General features: G+C 41.4%; 2 protein-coding genes across 7 annotated transcripts; both read right to left on the bottom strand.

Moving 5' to 3' along the window:
* Positions 1-6,392: 6,392 nt before the first annotated feature.
* hnf4g (hepatocyte nuclear factor 4, gamma) lies at positions 6,393-15,154 on the bottom strand. Of its 6 annotated transcripts, none has more exons than XM_028966571.1 (11): positions 12,936-13,383; positions 12,102-12,159; positions 11,716-11,884; positions 10,664-10,758; positions 9,815-9,921; positions 8,119-8,274; positions 7,749-7,836; positions 7,473-7,625; positions 7,122-7,358; positions 6,739-6,861; positions 6,393-6,648 (listed from the first exon to the last, which is right to left on the bottom strand). In XM_028966571.1, exons 1-11 carry the CDS (start codon positions 12,987-12,989, stop codon positions 6,515-6,517), a joined length of 1,374 nt encoding a protein of 457 aa, XP_028822404.1. In that variant the 5' UTR covers positions 12,990-13,383; the 3' UTR covers positions 6,393-6,514. The 6 variants fall into 6 exon arrangements, with proteins under 6 accessions (XP_028822404.1, XP_028822408.1, XP_028822406.1 ...); XM_028966575.1 differs by having other exon boundaries at positions 11,716-11,880; positions 12,936-12,975; XM_028966573.1 differs by lacking the exons at positions 12,102-12,159; positions 12,936-13,383 and adding an exon at positions 15,008-15,154.
* A 1,569-nt stretch (positions 15,155-16,723) lies between these two features.
* gpr141 (G protein-coupled receptor 141) lies at positions 16,724-18,663 on the bottom strand. Its single transcript, XM_028966322.1, has 2 exons — positions 18,271-18,663; positions 16,724-17,594 (listed from the first exon to the last, which is right to left on the bottom strand). Exons 1-2 carry the CDS (start codon positions 18,333-18,335, stop codon positions 16,724-16,726), a joined length of 936 nt encoding a protein of 311 aa, XP_028822155.1. The 5' UTR covers positions 18,336-18,663.
* Between the last annotated feature and the right edge of the window lie 51 nt (positions 18,664-18,714).

Raw genomic sequence — 18,714 nt, 5'->3', positions numbered from 1 at the left:
GTTCACCTTCCCCACCGCTTCTCTTCAAAGACATTTCCAAGACTTTGCAGCTGAGAAGCAAAGTTCTGTTGGACTTTGTAATGTGCCAGCTGCGCGGGCTGTATAAGTTGGTCCTGATGAAAAGAAACATGGCCATGTATCAATCTAAGAACAGGACACAGATGTCAGATCCACACTCAGTAAGGCTGTCTTTAAAAGGGGGGGCTTATATATAAAAACCAGTGAGTAAGTCATGTATGTTCAGGATTATTCAAATGAACACAAACTGTTTCAATCACACGCTACAAATCGAATTTAAGTTGACTGGTAAGTACACACAATCTTAATAGTCGAGGGCAATCATTGCAACGTCACCTGTATTCGCATGTGACCGATATGACACTATGCACCAACACTCCTCCAACTCTACATGAGAGAACTGTTGGCTGGAGATGCAGGAAAAGCGCTAGACGAAGAGAGCGGTCTGATGCGGGATAATGAGGCATGGGGTTTCAGAACCGAAGTTTAGGCAACGCGTAGCACCTATTGTTGAAACAGTTGATGCACCTCAAAGTGTGTGAAGGTGGAGATGTTGGAATCAGCAGAATTAGCCAGAGTGAATTAATTCAGCTAAGCAGTGAGTAGGCACTGAATATTAACAGGGCTTTTACTGTAATTGCATTCATATATAAAAAAAACCACCAAACAAATCCATTACGTCTGTATTTTTACACTCCAATTAAATCCAACACAGTTAACACGTTTATTTGCTATTTTATGGCATGCCAAGATTCTGCGAACAATGAATTTTTGGTACCATCCCCTTTGAGCCGACTTCACAGAGACAAGAGGACAGGACAAAAGGGTGTGGCCTCTGTCCACCACACCTGCTCTCAACCAGACCTTATGGGGGTGGTGGGGGGTGATTTACAATATGGAAAGGAATTGCTCCTGAACTCTGTGACGGGCCACAGAGAAGAAGCCAGCATTAGGGGGAGGTTAAGCAAATGAAATTAAGGAACGGGCCACGCGGTGCTGGTGCACGGCTAGGGCTACTGGTGGGGGGATGCATTATACTGATGAAAATCAGCCTGCTGATCAGTTGAATCCTCCTTTGAAAAAAAAAAGAGAAGAGACAGAAGAAGAGATGACAACATCTGTGGTGTAATGAAAGCTCTTTGTGTCGGTACAGATTGTATGGAGGCACCTAATGTGATCACGGGAGAAGGAAGCGGCCCCCGTGTCATTTGGTTGGCTCTTCGCCGCGAATGTCGTGATGGACCAGCTCTCGATCTCATGTCCCTGCCGCATGATGAGTGTCTTGCGCGTGAGAGGTTATGTGAAGTTCATGTGAACGAATGAAGTCCATTTCCAAAGAGCATGATGAGAGGGGAGCACAGGCACTGTTTTCAATTTACAGCTCGGGCTGAGGAAACGTGCGTCAGGATATGAAAAAAAATAATAAAATACAAAGAGCTCCCTGCAGAGGTGGCCTGGAAATACAGTAAAGAATGTGCTGGTGACTCTCCAGAATGTGCCAAGATGAATTGTGGGACTAGGCTCTCCCTCCAATGCATTTGTCAAAAGCGGCAGGGGGGAAATTTCCCTAATTCTACGGCGCTGGTTATACAAGCAGGATGGCAAGTTCTCAACACAGCAGACACATAGCATTTTACCGTTCCTATTTACTTGTTGATAGAAGACAGGAATGAAGGCGAAGTCGCACTATAACCATCTTTGCCCCCCCCAACTCCTTCCTAGCGCGCCGCAATCTTAAATTATACCAGGTAACCGTGCAGCCAAGTCTCAAATAGGCAATATTACCTCATTATCCTGGAGGTGAGCGGAAATATGATTTGGTGGCAAATTAAGCTGTTACATCCAAACCGCGCTGAAATGTAGAGCACAAATAAATATATACGGCCGTACTTTTGACTTTATCGGGCGACCTGCTGAGCTCCAATATTCCTCTGCCAGGCAGGTTATTTACCAACCAAGCACATTCTGCGGCACCGGGGGTAGTGAGGGGACTATCTGTCCCAGACATGCGCCTGACAGCATGGTTCGATGAATACACAAATGCATTTAAAGATGGCCTGCATACCCCGAGACAGAGACATGCACCGCAATTCAGGGAGGATATAAGGCAACATGCATGTGAATACTAAATTAGCACGCCGCCGTACAGCTCATTCCGGCAGACAGTGACCTCCAGTCTAAACGCAATCAACCGTTGCAGTGATATGTGTCCCCCCCCCATGCCTAAATGTGATACGTGTACATTTTTCTCAAAGTACACATCCAGGGTCCATAACGTCAGGAAAAAATGCACACTTGCCCTCATCCAAAGGACGATTCCAATAGGTGTGGAGACGAAGGGTTTGGAAGATCTAGAAAAAAAAAGGTACTTTTACCTTTGTGAGCAAAGCCCTGGCTAAATGCATGTCCTCTGTGGCCTTGTTTATCAAGCAAATAATGAGAAATGTATTATTCCACATGGGCTAATGCTAATGGAGATGTCCTCTCTAAATGTTATTTATCAGAGACATAATGAGAGAGGTATTACTCCACAAGGACTGGGGCTAATGGACTTAAATCCATTTGCGGCAACTTTGCAGGGGGAATAAATGCATGCAGGGGTGCAATTTCAAGGTGTGCGAAACTGTCAGCAATCAGTTTCTCTCATTTCCTGCTGCTGCCTGCTGAGCAGTTTGCCGAGGTGCCCCGCAGAGACCAACACATCAGTCCGGCCAGCGGGAGTCATGATGATTTTCTTTTTGATTAACGGTTCTATAACTAAATAACAGAATATGATAGAATATGTCAGAAAGTGCATTAGTCAATGTTAAATAAACCTACAACTCTGCCACCCTTTGTTATGCGACAATTCAATGCTCCATAATTATTTCTGTCACTCATTAAACCCATTGCTGTAAAACGTAAATAATCCAACTTTCATTTTCTACTTCCAATCATGATAAAAGAAAACAATCTAATTTGCAATCTAATTAGACTTTTTTTTTAACACGCAAACACTGTGCCCATGTAATTAATTTTCTTATTAATACTGGCATGTACATTCCATAATTATTCAAATTTTTTTATTCCTTTAGAGGAGAATCATTTTCTTCACTTGGCTTCCTGTTATAATCAAGGTCTTTCTAACCTGATATCCACAGGTTACGCCTCGGTGAATAATTCAGTACGTTACTGAAACCGTGGCTCCACTTAAAGTACTAATCTTATACTGAAGCAAGAAAGGATATTAAGGAACAACTGCAAAGAGTGACACATTGAATAGAGAAAGATTACTCTGTGCACCATCAATTTGATTTGAATTGAACGCATTTCACAATCACCTTCTCTGACATTGTCTGGGCATAATGTAAGAACGGGAGACATTAGAGTGAGCCAAATACACTTGCATTTGTCTTTTTGTACTTTTTAGTAAATAAAAAGGACAGATGGAAAGAGGAACCATAATTTTGTAGGCTTTGCTTAAAGATTGGCATTTGGCATAGAGGAAACATTGTGCAATTCCCCTCTGGAATGGGAAAGGTGGTTCATCCCAGAAGATATTGTCTGATCTGGAGAAGACAGATGGCTATGACAAGCAAAAAGATGTGATAAAAGATGGGATGCAATTTCTACCCGACATGAGAGATTATTTTAACAAATACATTACCCAATGTATAGCCTACGTGTCGGTGTGCACTGACAACAATGTTTACAGTCATAAAATATACAGATTGAAATAAAAAAAAGGCCAGCAAAGCATATGTTTTCATTTAAGAAGGTGAAAAAAACCACACATGCCCAAAGTGCATGCAATGGCAATAGGGTATTAATTTTCCCCTACACACAAATGGTGTCCACGCTTTAATCTGAATAAAAGTGGTCGTCTTATGTTTAATGCATGAGTACCAAAGCCTTTTACTGACATCTGGTGGTACAACGTAGCATTGCATGCAGGGTCTTTTCACCAGCTTTAAAGACCATCATATTCCACATTTTTTACACCTTCCACATTTGTCCAATTTCCCATGGATCATGTATAGTGCTATGAATTCTAAAGTCACTTATTTAAGGAGAGAGTATATATTTTCAAAGCCTTCCCCTTTTTAACGATCATTAAGCCACTGAAATGGTGCTGAGAGGTAAGCCAAGGAGAACAAACATGGACTGGGGATAAAAAAAGGGCCATTGATTTTAAATAGTGCTCCTGCCACAGCCCTGGGTGAGCTAGTAAGTTGTGACAATGTGGCAAACAAATAAGTGCTTGACATCACTGAAGAGAAAATACTCCCCATCGAACTCGCAGCCCAGGATTACTAGAGAGCAGACACTCTGAACGCTCGCACTGTCATTATAATGTCAAGGTGTTGTGTGCAGAGCTCCCCGCCGCACAAAGCAGAAAGAGAGGAAATGCTTATTCCAGCCTCTCCAGACTGCTCAGTATCAGCTCGCCGCAGATTAATACGGACCCGTCACACAAACCAGGACGCCTGAAATGAGATATGTGACTTGAATGCTAAAATAATGGTTTATGGTCAAATAGGCACATGTGGCACAGCGCGGTTGTTCATTAAACATCTCTGAATGCTCAGCTCTGCCTATGTCAAGCTCTTGCGGTTGAACCTGACACATGCTGCTACTCTATTATGGAGCTGATTGGGGATTTTGGCATGTTTATTTCACACTCCTCTCACCCCATTCGGCTGCCAGGAAGCTCTCCCACCGCATAACTTGGAGGCGCCGACGTATCCTTTGGTTCATCCGCGGCTTTGCCTCCTTGACATTCACACTCGCTGAAATTGCTTTTAGGAAACGGTCCAAAAGTGGAGCGCTCCAAACTTCCCATGAAAGCAGAGGCATTCCCAATCTATAGCATGTCCTTCCCGTTCCCTTTCTTGTCAGCAAAGTATTGGTTTTTCTAGTGGTTGTTAAAGTGACCTACATGCACTTTGCTGATACTTTCCCCACTCCCCCGCCCAGATACACAGAGAGTCAATGAAATGACATACCAAACAAACACAACACGTTGCAGGAAAAATATTTTCCTGAGAAAAATAACGTCACACATAAAAACAGCCAAAATCGCAAACCTCTAATAAATAAGCAAAGAAACAAAGTCCCTTCAACTTTTCACTGACAGGGATTTTAACTACTTGTACAAAGTACCCACTCCACAACAGGAATTGCACTGGGAATTCTGCACTGAGTGATCAGACCAGTGAACGTTTTGGTCAATTGCAAAATCACTAAAATAGTGAAACAGCTGAGCAGTCCTAGCAGGGCACCTAAAGACATTTGATCCGATCTTTCAGCAACGGAAAACCCTTTTGAGCCCCACAAGACAATTTACTCCAAATACAAAACAGAAATACATACATACATCCATACATATACACATATATGTGTGTGTGTGTGTGTGTGTGTGTATATGTATGTACGTATTTGTGTGTATATATACACATATAGATAGATAGATAGATAGATAGATAGATAGATAGATAGATAGAGAGAGAGAGAGACGTTTTATAAAAAACGACTATTTAAAAAAATTCATTATATTGAACAAAGTTAGAAGTACGTCTCATTTTTTTTTTTTTTACATAAACGTGGCCTATATAAAATATTACTGAGCGTCGTGTTGTATTGTAAGTGCTAATATGGTTCATTGGACTCCCTTTACTTATTTAGCTGGTATATGATGCATTTGTTTTTGTTACAGCCGTGACGCGGGGATTATTAAAATGAAAGAATGCATTATATTAAACACCACCACAGCCGCCACAAACCTGGACAGAATAAATAAACGTGTATAAGGAGCAATAATTGTACATTTTTACCTCCGACATCGTGGCGGCCTCCAGCCTGGACTCCCCAACCGAAGGCGATTATAAATCACTACAAATACAAGAAGCGCAATAAAAACGCGAAACAAAAGACTGGTGCCGCCCGCTAATAATATAAAATGTGACCAGAGAGCTCCAGGTTCACCTGCCAATGGCACCGTCGTCAAATGACGAAGTGATTTTTATTTATTTTTTTTTAACCTTTTAAATGTGCATTTCGGATCATTTACCTCGACGAATTGTATGGCGTCAACCCTCGAGTTTTAATGTTTGTCGCTTTTGTACCTCTAGCTGTCTGTGGGTGACAGAAAGTGCGAGAAGCCGCCCTCCCCTCAGGAGATAAAAACCACAACACGCCATGCTTTAACTAGATTATTGCTTTATTCATATTAAAGGTACTCAATGCAAAATGCTTTAAAAAAATTGTACCACTTTTATAAAACAAAACATATTTGATAATAATAAATTACTGTCACTCAATATTTTAAAGTAAATTCCCCTCACTTAAAGCTACAAACTAGTAGTTATTAAACCAAAAAAAAAACACATAGAGCCTTCTCAGAGTAGATAAAGAGAAACAAATTCAGCATACATAAGATAAATATACATTAAACTGGGATTCAAATCATCCAATTTATCAGACCGGGCCTGTGAACGCATGTAATGTGAGTTGATCTTCAGAGAGGTGGGTCTGGAGAGCTTCTGTGGATGTGCTGCGTCAGCGGCATCGCGAGCGTTGGACTAGAGGCTGCCTTGTACATCTCCTGACTGGGCACCTGTGGAGGAGAGGGGATGGGTGTTTCTGGAGACGCTGCGGACAGCGGGAGGGGAGAGCCGGCGTGAGTTGCGATGCCGAGGGTCTGCTGTAGAGGACGCACGAGGAAAGACGGAGCGCGTGTACCTATCTGCTGGGCATGCACAGGGCCGGAGATGGAGCTGATGACCAGAGTCTGTCCCGTGATGGGGTCTTGCGCCAGCTGCGGGTGGCCAGGATGATGAAGCTGAGGCTGTTCCGTTGTTAGACCTGAATAAAAGAATGCAAAACGCTTGAAAGAACTCTTTCATAATGACTGGTTTTATGAAAAATGTTCTGTCCCCTATTATCTTCCATCTCCTAGAAGTTGAATCTGACCTTGTAAGCCAGAGTAACCAATTCCCCGCTGATGTTTCTTGTATCAGTGATAAGCAATAGCCCTCCCTTCTTAGAGAGACCCCTTGTATCTCCTTGTATTGCAAATAAAAGACAATAATTAGAAGATAGTTGTTGCAAAAGGTTGAACCAACCTCCGAGCAGCATCTCCTGCAGCAGGTTGTCTATCTTGGCCAGGCCAAAGAGCTTGATGAACTGCAGTTGCTCGATCATCTGCCAGGTGATGCTCTGCAGCGTGGGCAGCAGGAGCAGCAGCTCGCCAAAGCGGCCCCGCGAATCATACTGCCGGTCATTAATATAATCCTCCAGACTCATCTGCACCTGGTACCTCATACGTTTTATTTTGGAGGGGTCCCGGAGGCTTTTGGCATCTGTGGGTTTAACAAAAAAAAAAAAAAACACACACATGCATAAAGAATTCAGTTCTTAAGAAAAAAAAAACTGGGAATGTTAAGTGTTGCAAAAGACTCAAGAACTAGTAGAACCTGGGTCAAAGAAAACAATGGCTTTTAAAGCTGCATATTCATTGTCATCGATCTGGATGTCTTGAAAAGGTAAAACTAATTCATCCAGGACACGGTTTGCAACTCGATTGATCTCCGCCTCAGGACAGTTCCGGTGGATTACACAGCCGTTACCTGAGGGAGACATTAAAATTGGCAAAATAAGCTTAGAAAAATACTCAAGCAGGCAGGTCCAGTTGCAACTCTCACAGGCCATTTGTGAGCGCACTGGAGGTGTCACGTGTCACCAGTAATTACCAAGAAGCAGGATGTCTTTGCATGGGATTGACCTCTTGGCCACACCAAGCAAGAGATGCTCTCCAGCATGGGCACGTAAAAGACTAACCTGGAAGAGATGTGTAAGGGAAACTAGTATATAGGATGTATTTAGCAGTAAATCAATTGTTTATCACTTTTCTCATTTCATTAAGAGTGTTAGCCTTCCCTTTGCTGATATCTAAAATGTCAAAAAATCACTTTTCATAACATTATAATTAAGATGACTATTATGCCATAGGAAGGTATTAAGTGATTGACAGCATACACTATTAGATGTATGAACTGAAACTGAGAATACGGACAAAGGCACAACTAGTAAAGTAATATATAGGCTGTAGAAGGTGGTTACCTGGTCATCAAGTGGCAATTCACCAAAGGCTGGAATGTATTTGGCCCATTCTACCAAAACAAGCAGCTGTTGTTTCATTGACTCGCACACATCAGCTATGGTGGCTGACTTCTTATCAGACACGTCGCCGGGGATTGTGGGGCTGGCAGTGTTGATCTTTTCAAAAGCAAAAATGAAGTGACCACTCAGGAAACGTTTATTACTCCACAGGCTGTTGAACTCAGATAAGTAGTCAGGCAGACGATTGAAAATGCAGAGGACATTAACTGATGCTAAAGCACAGACCAATACTCAAGCAAAAGTGGCTCCTCATCGCTCATTGCTTTCATTAAATAACTTATAACATCTATGTTTTCAAACAATAATAATAAATCATTCATAAATAAAGGGTGATTATGTTCAACAGAACTGCATTAAATATTTGTAATATTCATTCTTTTCATACTTATTCATGTATGCTTTCATTCATTCATGCTTGCATAAATATATGTGTGTGCGTGTGTGTGTGTGTGTTTGTGTGTGTGTATGTATTTTTTTATGATATGTTTTTATGTATGAAGCCAGATGCGTACTCAAGACCACATTAGGGGTCAGATGATACTCACAATGTGTCATACTCATACGTTTCAAAAATCAGGTATAAATATCACACCGCTCACAAATATATTTCTTAAATCAGCAACAAATGTAAGAAGATTCACAAATATAATTTATGACTTACAAATAAATGTAACCCCATTCACAAATGCATGTGTCGACTTTTTTTTTACATGAAGCAGTTACAATGTGGTTACATTTATTCACAAACCGACAAACCTGCATTTACAAACCACACTATTTGTGAATACCCTTACATTTCATTTTGGATTTTTTGAAACTTCCCTGATAGCACTCAATTCACAAGGTAGCCAATCAAATGCCTCCAAAGTTTACAGCCACTCACATCAATTGATGATCTAAAATTTTCTTTAATGTTGACAACATTGCGGTACTTTCAGGCAAAGTCTCTTTAAGGAAGTTTCATAAAATGAATCGGGACAAAAGTCATAAATATAACACAAATCCAGTGTTTTGTTGTGGCAGTAACTGTGTTTCTGCTCAATTTAAATTGATGTTTCTCCACTTGCTCATCTCAAGTGGTGTTTAAGGCATTTGGTGTCCGTCGGTCACATGTCAACACAGACAGCCTGGTGTGTGGACATACCCTGGATACAAGAATACGATCGGAAATTCTCTGAGCAGGTTAACAGCATTGGGTTGTCCTTACAACCCAATGAAAAAGGAAGTTCAAGTGGAGCTGTCCGCTATGAGTGTCCATCACCAGACCATTTTCTGTCGAGCATTCTGTCGGCACACGTTATCACAGCGTGATAAGTCGCAGCCTCCCGAGTGCTGCTGCATTTTAAACCGTGTCTCCAATCCCGAGTGGGATGTTGCGACTTATCATGCTGGGCCACAGACTTGCCGAAAAGGGATCAAGCAGGTCGGCGTGATGTGGGTGATTTATCTGCTGGTTATGGTCTATTGGGACACGCCCGTGCTAACTTGTGTCAGGTCACATTTTAATCTGGTCATAATCACAAATTCTACTTGTGAATCTTGATACAACATGTTGCTGAATCATGATATATATTTGTGAATGGTGCGATGTGTATTCGTGAATTTTGAAACTAAACTGTGTCCATCCATAATTTACCTGTTGTGACAGTGACTCCGCTTGTGCCAGCACAGTGATGGGTGGCAGGTCGTGTGTGTCCTGTATGCTTCGCCTGGAGCTGATACGATCCCTCTCGTTCTGTACCGCTGGAGACAACACCGAAGATCTGACTGATTACAACACTAATGATGGCCTGAGGTGATTAATGATTAGTTGAGGTTGAGGGTGGGCCATGCTGATCTGAGAGCATGCCAGAACCACGTTCTCTCGGGGATCTGCTTCTATCAGCAAAAGGACGCTTTGGAGGTGATCTATTCACAAGCATTAACTGCTTTGATAAAAAGGAACTGTGCCTGTTATCTGCTGACTATAAATGTAAATGATTAGCTACTTGAAACCCTATGACTGTGTCTCCTGCTAACTTTCTAACTTTCTAATTGTTATTGAAGTAGCGCGTGTTTCATTTTAGGCGCATATTTCATTTACAAAAAAAATGTAACTTAAAACCTCTCTTTCATTCTAATCTCAGGTTCAGAAACTCCAAGCTGAGTTGGTGAGTACCAAGGAGTGGAGGGAAGTAAAACTTTAACTGATCACAATCCAGAACAACTTGCACGCACGGAAGGTGAAGGAGAAAACACATGATCGCCCGTCATAAACCGCACAGCCAAGGTTATACTTCCAATAAACAGTACATTCCTTGTGTAATCAACACTGGTTTTATGGCACTAAACCATTTCAGTATTTCGAGCGTGTTCTTTCACTCTCCAAAACTGAGTCTCAGTGTTCCGAGCAATACATAAAAGAAAATAGTTATTGATTGTTAATTCATATTTTGGTATTAACAGAGAGTTTGTGATATGCCTGGGGTGAGGTGGCAGGCTGCACCTTCTTTTTTCATCCCTGCCCGGAAACACTTGTTCAGTCGACAAAATCGGCATTGATTCCTCTTGTCTTTGTCCACCACACACTGACGGTTGAACCTGCAAGAAAAAAGGGGGAAGAAAATCAAGGTAAATCACAAAATTCAGAGGTGTCCCCAAAAACAGAGTCTCAGTCCATTTTAGCTGTAACGTTAAAATATAAGAGAGTATTGTGGTCACAAAATGATATCAATAATTATGCATGTCAAGGAGGACAATTTGAGCTAGGACAGGATTTGTAAACTACCATTTCACATTTCATGAAATCTAGAACCTGGATTTCAACGAGCCTTCAGACGTTTCAGTCAAGGAAGCAAACCAGTCAAAACTCAAGACAGAGGAAACCTTTTTAAATAATTTTTAAGCCCAAAGTGTCTTAGTTGACATGGTGAAGTGAAGTGTCAAACGACAGCTCGAGACCTTCCTCTTTAAAGAATATTTAGATTAACTTGTAACTTTCTTGTTGTCGAACTTGTGTACAGAAACTACAACAGAGTGAATAAAAAGGTTGTATTCATAGTTGGGGTCCTAGTGAACCGGAATTGATCTCTTCATCGATGGTAACTTGAAAGCACGTTGTAAGTCGCTCTGGATAAGGGCGTCTGCCAAATGCCTTAAATGTAAATGTAAATGTAAGTGCCACGGTGCACACAACAAAATGTGTCCACTGCATTTAACCCATCACCCTTGTTGAGCAGTGGGCAGCCATGAAAGTGGCACCTTGGCGGCTCTGAATTCAACCTGGCAACCTTCTGATTACGGGTCCGCTTCCTAACCAGCTAGGCCATTCACTAGGCCATGGACATTCTGATACAATAAAATAGCCATATAGTCTTATTCCAATAATAATAGTAATTATCATTATTATTATTTCTACATTCTAGCCCTAAATGTGAAAATGATCTTTGGTCTTCATGGAGAAAATACATCATATATTGTATGTGTGTTGATTATTTGATCTTGCTTGTCATTGTATTGAGCAGTCACAAATATACTTCTATGCTTAATATAAAGTACCTGCATGAATAGACATGGCTCTTCCTTATGCTCCTCCTGAAGAAGCCCTTGCAGCCGTCACAGCTAGAAGCCCCGTAGTGTTTCCCAGTGGCTTTGTCCCCGCAGATGGCACAGTTAGAGTTCATACCATTATCGCGCTGACTCATGTTCGGATCTGCTGGCAAACTGTCTGTGGATGAATCCAAACACACATCCTCATGGACTCGAGACAAACACGGCCATCGAACGGATTCCCAACCATTACTCGGCTATAAGCGTAGCACAAAGAAAAGATGAGCGGGGTTAACAACCGGTCCAGCAGTGCCGCACGTCTGTCATTCGCACTGTCTTTCAATCAGCAGAGCTAATGAGGCAGCCGAGCATTTCAATGAAGAAGTTATGCATACGTGAACAAAGAAGCCTCATCCAAGCAGACCCTTGTGTGTAGTTGAAAATGGCACCCCTCTGTTAAGATATAGAGGAAAGCTAAATCAATCATTCCTTTGTGCATCTTAAATCATAACATTTCAACAAAAGAATTGCAACAAGGGACCTAATTCTTTTATGTGGACGCAGATTGAAATCTCTCTGTTATGTAGGACAGACTTAATTAGGATTATCCTTCGTGTTAGATCTCAAAAGCAGATATTCGGTGGAGACTGACATTTTACAATTCTTAATGTGCACCGAACGCAGCCTCTGATGATTCCATTCAATCCCGTATTTCCTTTGCAATGGTTTTGAATGCACAAATACGGAAACTGTTATAAACTGCTAAATACTACATGTTTTAAGCTAATTGTTTCATATATACGTCAAAACTTCACTCTTAGAAATTCAGCAAAGGTTCAGTTTGAGGGTGTACTGTGCTGAATATAAAAAGATTGTTCTGTCACAGTCCATATTACTTGGTCCTTTATTGTGTCTCCCATCGGGTCTCTTTAAGTCCCCTTTACAATTATGTTTTTTGCACTCTGGGTGCATTTTGTCTGACAGGAGGAGCAAAGAACTAAATTTCAGTGCAGTGTCTTTCTTATTCCGGTAAAAGTTCTATATTGACTGTGATAAACCTTTCAAGAAGTTGCCCATTTGACCATTAAGGTTTTTAGTTTACACACAAATGGAATACAGCCTCTCTGCCTTATTAAGAACCTATTCTGAATCTCATTACATGGCTTTGTGGAACTAAAGATCTTTTCCCAGCACAAACGTAACATAAAATGTTTTCAACGTAAACTCACCCACAGCCCAAGACACATTTCCACTGGGAGCACATTTGTCTTAAACGCAGGCATCACCGTATGTCCCAGCAGCACGAGAAATCTCTGCTACATTCTGAGCACAGTTGAAAGGCAGCTCCTGAATTTTGGCTAATCATTAGCCTTTTTTGGTTAGATAGAGTGGAATATGGAAGAAAAACATGATTGACCGAGTTCTGAACAGAATGACTCGCTTTCTGGACCTTATCAGTTTCATTATTCATCACATTTCCTTCAGGCACCCTGTAAACCACCTCATCTAGTTTGATTTTTGAAGATGTCATCACTGTAAACAAAAACCAGCGGCCATGTCTGGGACGATTTCGAGAGCATCCCCACGAAGCCCTCGGTGGAACTGTCAGTTTTTTGCGTCAAAGCAAATGTCTTGTGCATTAAGAAGTAGGCTTGGCATCCATGGTAACTAATTTACAGCTAGTGACAGGTGAGCGGTGCAGTGCCAGCAGGCAAATGGCGGTTTCTGTCAGTGGGCACGCCTGTGTGAAACTCACCCCCTCCATAGAGCACTTCTGCATTCTCGAAGCCCAGGGTGCTGTAAGCGGGATCCAGGCCCTCACAGTAATTGGCAACATCCATGTCCAGCAGGGATTTAGAGAAAGGTGTTGGAGGAAACTTCATACCTGCCTGGTTGTCTCTGCTAAGCACTCCTCCAGACAGTCGGCCACACTTAGGTGGCAGGAGGAGACCTAAGGTTGCACATCTCTGACGCCTCCTGATTTGCCATCTTCAAGCGAGGGGGAGGAGCCTCATCAGAGACCCTTACCTCATTGCCTCACGACTTATCTGCGCTTATCCACACTTATCATAGTGATACCAAGATAACAGTTTTACTTCATTGCTGGATAATTAGTAGACATTTTATCAATCAAACGTACCGTGACACCACCTTTGCAATACATATACAGGAATTCATAAAGCAGTAATCACAGATCAGCAAATGCCCATAATATTCAGTAAAGAGTGACCCAATGAATGAATCAGCTGTAGTAATTAGTAATTGTACTGGTAATTAACTGAATAGGAATTAACTTAATAAAAAAACATTTTAACAGAATGGAATAACACCGTGTCTGCACGAGGAAGTGCCAGAGTGTTTATAGCGCATGAGAGCATCAAATCCAATGCCATAAAAGGTGAGGTCACCTTCGTTTACTCTGTAGGCTTCTATAGGCTATTTCTTTGGCTCGCTCGGGTAAAATCATCGTCGTTTCCCCGAACTTGTAAATACAACTTGTATTTCAGCTGAACGGTGACACACATACCTCAGGATTAAATTATTACACTGCGGGGGGGAAGTGCAATTGTGACATTTTACTGCCATTTTGGTACCAGAACAGCTGCTTTTGAGTTGTATTTTTTTTTTTTTTTCAAATCTAATTCAAAACCATCTTACGACACGGCACTGTAATGCTGTCCAGTAAGTGGTCACCAACCAGACCCACAATAAAATGGCTGCTACTGAGAAAGGACCACATACATGATTACTGTTAGAAATGTGCACCGCTTAATAATCAGACGCCCAGGGCAGGCGGGTCTGCATTTTGACAGGAAATAGGGGTAATCCCAGCATTTAAAAAAAAAAAATGACCCCAATGACATGTGAAATGAACGCATGGAAGGTAAAGTTCAGTTGAAGCACAGAAACACCACAACTGCGTGTAAATATTCACAGGCACTAGTCAATTCTCTTTTTTTTTCCACAGTACACTCCATTTGAAAGTTTGTTAAAGTATAGATTTTTTTTTTTTTTTTTTTAAACTGTGAATGATGGTCCTCTCTGTGTGTCTCGTCGGGTGTTTCTATGGGCTGTGCTGGTCGAGCTGTGGGCCCGCGGCCTTTCGGAGGTTTGGGGTCCGACATCACGTGACGTATGAAGTTTACGCGTCAAAAGAACCAAAAAAAAAAAAGCCAGACGCGAAACCGCGACACGCCGGCTCGGGAGTCGACGCTCGACCGACGCGTCTCTGGGCACCACGCCGGCTGCGGGTTAACGCCGACCCGCCGAAGCCGGAACGCGGAGGGGGGGGAACTCTTACCTTCTCGGCGCCCGCCGACGGTCGGCATTAATCCGGCGGGCGGAATAAATCCTCCCGTCCACGCTTTGCGGCGGATTAGGCGCGGGGACGCTCACGGACGTGTGTAATTCACCCGGCGACACATTTGCGGGCGTCAGGGGCCTATCATTAGATCGATTTACTAAACAAACTGAAAGTTGGGTGGGGACGTTAAACAGTAACCAGGCTCAATAAAAAAAAAAAAAAAAAAAAAAGCCAAAGAAAAGGCATCGCCGGGCGCCGCGATGGAGCCTCTAACGCTGAAAGCACGCAAAACCATTTTAGATTTTCAGCGAGATCCGAGGATGACCATTAAAACCAGTTTGAGGTTTACTTTGGTTTTACTCAAGTACACTGAAAAGACAAATGATAACACTATATGGATCCCTTTCTGTTACTAGTATTATTATTTTTATAGATACTGTGAAAATTTAGTAGGTCACCTGCCATTTGGCAAACTTGCCAAAGTTATTGAGCCCGACATGCACACAACTCTATGCGACTGTAGCTACGACTAAAAACTTTTTCGATTTATTAAGTTTATTGATTCGGAACATCTGTAACAAATATATAGAGGTTACGTTCAAAAAAGAAAAGAAAACACAAAAGGCACTGGATTTGGGTGGCTTTTCACGACCTCTTCTTTCGGCGCCGCCCTGTTGTGACCAGCAGATGGCGCTGGTGTGTAACTTTACATACACGACACGACGGGGTCACTAACCCGCGGTTCTTTTATCCTAATACACTGCGGCTCAAAATTCAATAAGTAAACACGACATAATAAAATAAATAACCATACGAATAAATAAGATAATGATATATAACAGCAACATAAAATAATTAAACACATTTTGATATACAGCCCATTATTGTGAATTATATTGCACTCTGCTGTTCAAATGCACTTATTATTGTGATATATTTAATTGCTTTTCCCTGCTGCGCTGCATGTGCACTTGCAAGAAAGTGTCTCGCTTTTGGGTTTGAAAAAGTTGGCAACCCTACCTAACCACCCCAACCCATACACAATCTTTTTTTTTTGCATAAATTAAATTTCACAAGCAACAGATTAGTGTAGTTTTCTAGTTGTTATCTTCATTTTATGTGTCATAAAGAATTTCTCTTTTGTCAAAACTGAGTCCAAATGACTGAGTGATAAAGGTTGCTCACCCGAGCTATGAGGTGTTGCCTTTTATCAGCCATTTATCCTCACCTGCTTATCCAGTTCGGGCCATGCAAGCATATGGGCACAATTCAGAACACTGAAATCCTGGGTGAAAACAGTTTATAGGAAATGAAACACACAAAGGAAAAAAGCATGGCCTACACACCTATGGTACAATTAGGTTTTCCTTTTTTCTGCTCCAAACTTTTTCCCACAATAATCTCAGTATCGTCATCTATAGCCAAACAAGTAGTCAGTTACACTTAGAATGAATGCTATATTAGCAAAAACGTTTTTGATCTGTAAACCAGTCTTATTAAATTTTTAAATAAACGTTTTTTTTCCACATATTTCACATTTTTGACAGCCGCAGAGCAAAAATTGCCAGTCAAGCTCTTGTGAATAGTCAAAATTATACAATTGCTGCAAGACATTAGTGCATAGCAAAAGTATACATGGAGCAAGGGGTAAAACTGGGAACACTGGCACAGAGACATCTGTGAGGAAAAGTGCACAAATGTAAATGTTAGTGGTCAGGGCATATTGTTCATCCTATATGTTTCACTTCTATTTCTAGTATATGCATAGCAGATACCACGGCTGGTAAAAATGAGCAGATCAATGCAACAGAGAGAAGAGACTGCCAGGAAAATCTCGTTGATGACCTCGTCCTTTTCAGGTTCTTGCAGGTACTTCAGGCGGAATATATGGTAGGGCACAAAGCACACCAACATGATTGATATAAAACACAGGCTCTTCATCTGGGCCCAGAACTCCTGCTGCACACCTATTTCGGAACCATACTTCCTCACGATGCTTAAGATAATTTTTCCTTGGAAAGTGCAGAAGATGCAGGGCACAATGATGAAGATAGAGCTGATGATGTAGTTCAACTCCTGCACACCAGGTTTTTTTATCATAGCTCCAAACGTGAAGCATTTGGACTCAACTTCATTATTAGATCCATAGCTAAAGAGTAGCATGAGCACGACGATGCAAATTAAAGTCCACATGGTTACGCTGGCCCCTAATGAATGAAGATTCCTGTGGAAGGTGAACTGCTCAGCCCCCTTGTAGAAAGTCATGATGCGCACGGAGAGGATGATGACGTATATGGTGAAGGCCATGTACATGTGGATGTGTATCATGCCGCTCACTATTTTGCAGAAGCCACTGGTGAAGATCCAGTTGTTGCTGATGAAGTAGTGGATGCGAAATGGTACCGTTAACAGGAAAACAAAGTGGGCAATGGTGAGGTTGAGAACAGCGACCATCGTCACAGAGCGCAGGTTGGATTTCAGGATTGTACACATGAAGACGCCACCCAGAACCCCAATCAGCAGAACGGCTGTGTACAATACAAGTAAAGCTATTCTCTCTGGTGACACCTCCATTCCTGGCAACCTGTGTGGGGGGAGAGAGGAAAAAAATCAGCACTATGCAGCAAATAAGCAGGCTCAAATGCACATTTGGACTGCATGTCTTTCAGTAAGTCAGTCATACAGAAACACTTTATACTGGGTCTTTGTATCATTAACAACAACAAAAAAGATGGAGCTAAATTCAATACAGCAAATGTTTCCTACTTGCTCGTTCATTTATATGCATGGATGCAATTTTTTCATTCATAGAGTCTGCAGCTTTTGGTAACCTTTAAGATCTTTTGTAAGATCTTTAAGATCTTTTTTTTGTATTTATGTGGTCTGCTATCCATGTTCTCCCATTATGATTTCAGAGTGATGCAAACATTGATGGTACTGGCTACTTGGAAACCTAATCTTTCTTTCAAGTACGTCACTAATGATTAATTTGTTATTGATATGAAATGTTGAATATCATTTACATTTCTGCAATTTTTAGTAACATTTCCATGATTTGTATATATCATTTGTGTAAACAGAATATGTTCAGAGACACTACACTCAGTAGTACTCTACGCATTTCTTTCTTGTAAAAGTTAATAGACATGTCAAAGTCATAGATATTTTATATTGTCCAAATATTCACATTCTGTGTATTTCTTTAAAATGAAAAGTACCTTGAAACTAAAACCCATATTGTTAAAAAGCACAATACATACCCATTAGTTGAATAGACAACAGTGGTACCAAGGGTAGTGATTGTGTTGTTGCCGGGGGATGTCATGACCACTTCGTGCTGCAACTCTGTTAACAGTGATGAGTGCTCTAAATCGAAAGACTTCTTGTTCAGTCAGGTGGCCAGCCCCTCACCCCCCAGCATATGTCAGGTTCAGTGAGGCCTAAAATAAGTGTCTGTGGTTTCCTCAAACCGGATGTAACTTATTCTAGTGGTCAAAGGAACATTGTGCATGCATCAGACACATAACGGGAAATGCTGTCAATGGGCCCAAAATATGAGTGAGAATTTGCATTTTATCTGCTATATTCTGAAACATGCATGATAATTAGATCATTTCTATACAAATCTGTACAGCAATAAATCATACAACAATTGTTTTTTTTTTTTTTACTTTGCCTTGAAGACAGATTACAGATCACTAAAT

Source organism: Denticeps clupeoides, chromosome 2 (assembly GCF_900700375.1).
Source record: "Denticeps clupeoides chromosome 2, fDenClu1.1, whole genome shotgun sequence".
NCBI classification, from domain to species: domain Eukaryota; kingdom Metazoa; phylum Chordata; class Actinopteri; order Clupeiformes; family Denticipitidae; genus Denticeps; species Denticeps clupeoides.
The sequence above is the reverse complement of the archived record's forward strand: the minus strand, read 5'-3'. Positions and strand labels throughout refer to the sequence as shown.

Coding starts and splice junctions, on each gene's coding strand:
- hnf4g (XM_028966570.1), bottom strand. CDS start 13,589: ATGAAGTTTCCTCCAACACCTTTCTCTAAATCCCTGCTGGACATGGAT. Junction 7,837..8,118: donor AATTGCCACTTGATGACCAG/GTAACCACCTTC, acceptor CATCTCTTCCAG/GTTAGTCTTTTACGTGCCCA. Junction 7,359..7,472: donor CATTGTTTTCTTTGACCCAG/GTTCTACTAGTT, acceptor TTAAACCCACAG/ATGCCAAAAGCCTCCGGGAC.
- gpr141 (XM_028966322.1), bottom strand. CDS start 18,335: ATGACATCCCCCGGCAACAACACAATCACTACCCTTGGTACCACTGTT. Junction 17,595..18,270: donor GTTGTCTATTCAACTAATGG/GTATGTATTGTG, acceptor CCCCCCACACAG/GTTGCCAGGAATGGAGGTGT.